This window comes from Stigmatopora argus, chromosome 12 (assembly GCF_051989625.1).
Source record: "Stigmatopora argus isolate UIUO_Sarg chromosome 12, RoL_Sarg_1.0, whole genome shotgun sequence".
NCBI classification, from domain to species: Eukaryota; Metazoa; Chordata; class Actinopteri; order Syngnathiformes; family Syngnathidae; genus Stigmatopora; species Stigmatopora argus.
This window is the reverse complement of record NC_135398.1, coordinates 16,129,661-16,136,501: the sequence shown is the minus strand read 5'-3', so window position 1 is coordinate 16,136,501 and position 6,841 is coordinate 16,129,661. Positions and strand designations below refer to the sequence as shown.

The 6,841-nt window shown below is 41.0% G+C and overlaps 1 protein-coding gene across 1 annotated transcript in view; it reads right to left on the bottom strand.

Moving 5' to 3' along the window:
* Window positions 1-636: 636 nt before the first annotated feature.
* The window catches only part of col6a1 (collagen, type VI, alpha 1), a 40,745-nt gene continuing 34,540 nt past the window's right edge, over window positions 637-6,841 (bottom strand). The window contains exons 32-35 of the mRNA XM_077614421.1: window positions 5,007-5,193; window positions 4,758-4,929; window positions 2,784-2,813; window positions 637-2,234 (exon numbers count right to left, since the gene is read on the bottom strand). Of these exons, the coding sequence (XP_077470547.1) occupies window positions 1,630-2,234; window positions 2,784-2,813; window positions 4,758-4,929; window positions 5,007-5,193 (994 nt within the window). The 3' untranslated portion in view covers window positions 637-1,629. The remainder of the gene's footprint in view (window positions 2,235-2,783; window positions 2,814-4,757; window positions 4,930-5,006; window positions 5,194-6,841) is intronic.

The window sequence follows — 6,841 nt, the reverse complement described above, 5'->3', positions numbered from 1 at the left end:
GACCCCCAGGAATTTAAAGGACTGGACCCTGTCTACACATACTCCATTTATGAGGAGTGGGGCCAGATCTGTGCCGTGTTTGCGAAAGTCCAAGATTATTTCTTTAGTTTTCGTGGTGTTCAGTGTGAGATTGTTCACCGAGCACCGCTGCATACATCGCTGCAAAGGTACTGTTCTCCATGCTCCGGTTTTGTTTCGTTTTGGGATGTACAAGTCCTTGTTACTTTGTAAGGCTTTGGAGTCATTAAAGATATTCTCATGAGCACAATTCGCCTCGTCCGCTCCTGCTTCCCCGCTACTGGGTCCAAATCCCTCCGATCGCGCCACGACGTCTCGGCGCGATCGTAACACAAACACACACATTTCTTATTTGGTCTATGGATGGGAGCCTTTTGTGTTAAAAAGGCCATAATTTAGGAAAATATATTTATGCCATATATGATATCACAGATGATACGATTCTTTGTTTTAGTGTTGTTTGACTTCATTTATTTTGTTGTTGTTAGAAATTACCTTGGATGCCTTTGGCTTTCACCATGAAATCCTGAAATAAGTAAATTTAAATCTTTTTTTTACAAATGTGTTGGCAATTGTGGGAGTGGACTGGTAGGAGTAAATGAACGTGAGTAGCAGACATCTTTGTCAACAACCTTTATTGAAGAAACACTTATGACATTCCTGATGTGTCTATCCAAAGTATATAGTTTTGTTTACAAAAAGCTGAAACACAGCTTAATAGCACCAAAGGTAATGATAACTGTAGCGTGTCTCTGTGCTTCTTATTGGCAATAAAAGTGGGGAACTGACATTTTAAACTTTTCTACTATAGGTGGGTGGTAGTGTAACTTTTTTTCCCCAGCCTTAAACCATGACAGATGTTTTCCTAACTCACTAATGAAATACAAAGAAGTATTTATGTGTGTTTGACAGAGTCATCTCAAGCTGCACAAAAATTGTACAGCGGGTTTGTGTAATTTGAACCAGTTGGAAGGGGAGAATTGTTTTTGGAACAATTACCGAAGGCTAGAAGTAAAGAGAGCTCTGCGAAAGACATTTATAAAAAAAGTCATGTGAACACATTTCGTGTTAGGCAAGATGCCAGCTGTTCCTATCAGTTCCAGGTGTAGTGATAATACGTTTTGTTCAAGAGGCCTCATGATGTCACATCCTTTTTTCCACTATTACAGATTTGTTCAGTCCTGTTCATTCGTCAATTGAGGAATATAGTGCATTTGGATTACCATGTTTGGTGCATTTGGAGTATTCTGTTAAAAGAATCATGGGCTTTCCTTTTAGAGATTTATTTTGAATGGAGAAAATCATGTCAATGGTTACAATTCACATCAGTGGCTGGTTCATTTACTTGTCAAAATGTTCTCTGGGGTGGTCTGATCCAGATTAATTACATGAAATAGAAGAAATGTGTTTAAGTCTAAATTCCAAAAAATGTTTATCATTCAGCCCAGAAAGCGCCTTGGTGGTCTACCTTCGAGACTACTTTTGAAGAGAATCATCAGTTGCTTTGTGACATTCATTACAAAATATAACAGTGTATAGTAAATGAGATTGACTAATCATAATGGGACAAAAAAATTTAAGTGTTTCTTCCTGTTATTTTTGGTCCTGCACTTAGGGCATGGACACTCTTCGGGAGACAGTTTGGTGGAAGACTCCGCGAAGCAGTGAGGTGTAGTCGGCCACACGGAAGAGGTGGCGTTGAGCATAGTTGATGTCACCGCGCTGTCCCCTGCTCACTAGTGTACGCACGTTGACCTCATTGACTTGGCTGCCCACAGCAATGACAAAGAGCTCCAATTCGGCATCTGCCAAATCACGAACTCGTTTCTCCAGCACGGCCTCAGTGACACCCTGAGATCTGCCGTCTGAGAACAACACCACCTTCTTCTTGTTTCCACTTCCGTCGTTGCGGCGAGGGAGAGCTTTAATGGCAAAGTCCATGGCCTCTAACACGTTGGTGCCATCATTTTGATAGGCCATCTCATTGATGGAATAGGACAGCAGTGTCATGTTTGTAGTGAGGCCTTGCTCCATGCGGGTATTACGGCTGTACTGGCCCAGAGCCAATCGGACATTGACGCCTCTCTGCTTTTGAGCATTCAGGAAGCGCTCAACCAATCGGTGCACAAAGGTCTTACTTAATTCAAAGTTCTTCTGGCCTACACTCGCTGAACTGTCCATCATCAGTAGAATGTCATGATTTTGAGAGAAGGAGACTGCAAAATACACAAAACAATAGATTAGTACACAAATCAATAACTCGAAGTCACATTAATGCTATGTTTACAATACATGTTAGGTATACATGACAGGTTAGTTCCTATTTTTTTTGCCGCTATGCGAAACGTAGCTGCTGTTTTGCATGCAGTGTGAGGAGTCAAATTATGATTTTTTTCATATTAGAGCTGGGCTCATGATTTGTAAGTGGATAAAAATCTGTCTGACACCACTGCAGTCTAAACACAAATGTGCATAAATACGACCCATTCACCATCAACAAGTCAAATAAGTCACCACTGTTTGATGAAACAAACAACAGACACATCACGAGCAATGGTGAACAAAGGCATAGAAAATATGTTTTCAGTCTTGATACTGTACATAAAGCTATCAGGTGAAAAAATGTCGGCTTTAGTAGCAGAAAATAATCAAAATTGCCACAAAAGTAGGATGTCTGAACCCTCCTGAAGGGACCATTTTTATTTTCATAAAACTACGTGTCACAGTGCGAGTGAATGTGACTGTTAAAATAAAAAAACACTTACTTGGGCATTTGTAGTCTGGGCACTTCTTATCTGGAAGCAAAAAATGCATTCATTTTACACCAGTTTAATTTGTTTGCAAAAATGAAAACTATGGATGCTCCACTCAATCGGTCATTAGCATGCAATTTCATGTCATTGAAGATTATCAATCTTGTGCTGATCAAAATAACAATAACAGAGACTGAGCTGCAACCCTCAAACAGAATGTCTGGTGTGTGGAAGTTCTACAAGGTTTGTGTTGTCTGAATGTAAATATTTTATTAATGTCGCTAAACAAGACAGTCTACTCATTCATTCATCTTCCATACCGCCCATCCTCAAAAGGGTTGCAGGGATTGCTGGAGCCTAACCCATCTGTCTTCAGGCGAAAGGCAAACTACACCCTAGACTGGTCGCCAGTCAGCCATAGCTCTTTTATTGAAAACCTCATCTAAGTGATATTTGGATTTTTTTTCTTTAACCAATCTAATGCACATTAATTTCAATTGCGTGGCACATAAAACATACTTAAACAGTTTTTCTTGTTTTCAGGTGTAAGGAAATATTCCATTAGCAGTTTGCACAGAGAGCGACAGAGCCATTATATAATTTAGTTGCAAATAGAATAATACACCAGACAAGAGATTATTGAATATTTTAAATAAATACAGCAGTTAAACCCGAGTAATTTCAATTCAACATTGTATTCAATTATGTTACTAATAGTTTCTGCGGGCTTCATATCGCGTCAATTTTTAGTAAAAAATAAGGTGGGATTTTTTCTTAGGACTGCTAACATCGCTAACTGCGAATAGATGAAAAAAAAAGCCAATCCATATGAGGGTGGGCCGGTGATCGAGTGATCACCGTGTCGGCCTCACAGTTCTGGGGTTGAGGGTTCAATTCTAGGTTGTTTCTCACTGTGTGGAGTTTGCATGTTCTCCCCAGGCTTGTGTGGGTTTTCTCTGGGTACTCTGGTTCCCTCCCACATCCCAAAAAACATGCAGGGTAGGCTGGTTGAACACTCTAAATCCGGGGATACCTTTTTGATCGAGAGAGCCATAAACAATTCATATTTTTAAATCTAGTTCCATGAGAGCCATACTCAGAATTTAAAAGTACAAATAAACGCATTCATTTTTTTGGCATTTAAACACTTTTTAAAGTACAATACATATCTAAATTATTTTAATAACATTGTTAAGCTGGTTTTAACCAATGAGTATATGCATCACGCTTAAGGGAGTCTAATGAAACAAAATTGGAATTAGCAAAGCTCCCATTGGTCAATGGAGCGCATTCAAGGTAATGACGCGAACACAGAGATGTGCCAACATGAGGCTCCCATTGGTCGATGCAGCGGCGATAGAGTTAGTTTTGGCACAACTGATGTGCCAACACGAGGCTGCCATTGGTCGATGTATCGGCGCTTGAAGTAATGTCGTGAACACGGAAATGTGCCAACGCATCGCTCCTATTGGTCAACGTAGCAGTACTAGAGTTCGTGTCGGCGCCACTTTGATGTGCCAAAGCGAGGCTTTTATTGGTACGGTTGGGATTCTGCTCTCTCACCAGCGGGTTCCACATATTAGCTCACAGGTCAGCATGCACCCATCAAAACAGACATGTCTGGCTCGCGAGCCATAGGTTCCCGACCCCTACTCTAAACTGCCCCTAGGTATGAGTGTGAGGGTGAATGATTGTCCGTCTCCTTGAGCCCTGCGAATGGCTGGCCACCGATTCAGGGTGTCCCCTGCCTGCTGCCTGTAGTGAGCTGGGATAAGCTCTAGCAGTCCCCGCGACCCTTGTAAGGATAAGGAGATCAGAAAATTAATGAATGAATAAACCATACGATCAAGTTCGTGATTGGCAGATCTTAGTCAAAGATGATAAGAATCGTAGCATACAACTGGACTGGAGCATCCATAATAAGAAACTACAAAATGATTAATGTACACATTTTGAGTGCATTTTTGGGTTTTCCTGTTGGAATACCTTGACAGATAGTGGATGTGAGGTTCTGCAGGAAAGTGTCATCAAGTAGCTCAGCAAAGTTGTCCAGAACAAAGGAAAAGCCTGGTTTGGGATCACTCTTACACACCAAATCTCCAAGCTGCTCTTGGTTGGGCTGACGGCCAGAGTAGTCCTTCACGCCTAAACCTCCGACCTGCAAGCCAACAGATTTTCTTGTTAAAATCAATTTGATAGTGGATGATGTGATATGATTTAATGTTCAATTCTTACCCTAATGTTTTGACCACACAGGACGTTGAGAGGGACCTTATCCCTGAGAATATCGGAGCGTCCATCGGTTAGAACGAGAACAACACGGTTCTCCTGCCTCATGAGCTTGATGGTGTTTTCCAGAGCAAAATTAAGGGCCTCGCCTGTGTAAGTGGCCTGAGCCAACCATTTGAGGTTTTTTACAGCCCTGCAGAGAAAAAAAGCATATAGCCCAGTAAATAACTCTGACCAGGGCCTGGAAAATATTATTTTTTGTGTCAGAAATATATTTGTCTCTCTAAATAAATCTATTTTAATTTAGGCTGCAAAAAATAAATATATTAAAAAATTTCACTGTAGAAAACAATAATTGAAAATTATTGCAATATATTTCTAAATCTAGTTTTTAATATTTTACAAATTTAGAAAAGAAAATCGGTGTGTAAATTGCCAAGTTTCAAGGAAATTTATCGCATTTGGCTACCTTTATAATTGAGTTCTGACATTGAGGGCGAAAATAATTGGCATTGGTGTGAGAATTTTTTTATTGGGAAAATAGATTTAAACTCCAAAAATTACATTTTGATGACCCCTAGGGCTACAACCCCGAAGTTCCCATCCGAAATCAAGAAGAAAATTGCGTTTTTGGGTTCGCGGTTGTAGATTTCTATGAAAAAATAGAAAACTATTGGGAACCTTCCGAAGGAGCATTGGATTATACGACACAAGAGACGAACTCGCGATCCCAAAATGGAGTCTCACCAGCGCTTTGTTCTTCTTGGAAATGTTGTGTCAATGTTGAGTACGGAATAACGTGTGGTCAACGTGGGGAAATGCATGAGCCAAACAACTGTAAGTGTCCCGACCAATAATTAGCCGCATTCTGATCATGCGGATTTCGCATGCACATGCAAGAATGGCGTGTGCGCACGTGCATGCACTGTGCACACCGCACACAGCATTTGACCTTGAATGCATGGAGAAATTAGAGCAATGTGCATTTAGGCGGGTTTTTTGCGTGCATGTATTTGCAAATTTCTCGCATGCTACGGAAAATGGCTGAGGAAAATTATTGGAAATAATTTTGGTCCGCCGAGCAGTAATTGATAATTTTCCAGCATAAAAATAAATATATTTACATCGGGAAAGCCCAGTGGAAAATATATTTATGGCAATATACTTCAATCATTTCTACCAATTATTTATTGCCAACCCCTGACTCTGACCTTAACTCCAGGGTGATTTACTGTGGATGGCAATGTATAACACAGCTACAAAATGAAATTAATGGAGAGACTGCGATGGTTGCTTGGCTGTGGCCACTCGATGGTGCGGTGGCTTCTTTTGACTTGCCTAATTTCTGTGTGGGTAATGTGGGATCGATTCCCAATCGGTGATGGTGTGATTGGAAATGCGAATGGTTCACTGTCTCTATGTGTGCCCTACAACTGATTGGCGAGCAGTCTAAGGTGTTTTGCTCGAAGTCAGCTCGGCTTCAGCACCCCGCGACGTTGACAAGAATAAGCGGCATTGAAAATACGGTAATACCTTGAGATGCGAGTCCCGACATATGAGGAATTTGAGATATGAGTAAAATTCCGAGCACATATTTTCCTTGCGAAACAAGACACATTTTGAGATACGAGCATACGAGACGCGGGAGACTGCTTATGATTTAAGCGCACAGTTTTTTTCGCCGCATCTCCCTCGTGTAAAGATCTCTAGGAGTACTGGGCGGAGCGTTGCATTTTTTTCTATGAGTGGTGTACACGTGACGGAGATGGCTCGCCAATACAAGAGGAGTTTTTCAACAATATGCACCATCCTGACGCAGAATGACGCTATTAAGGATATCA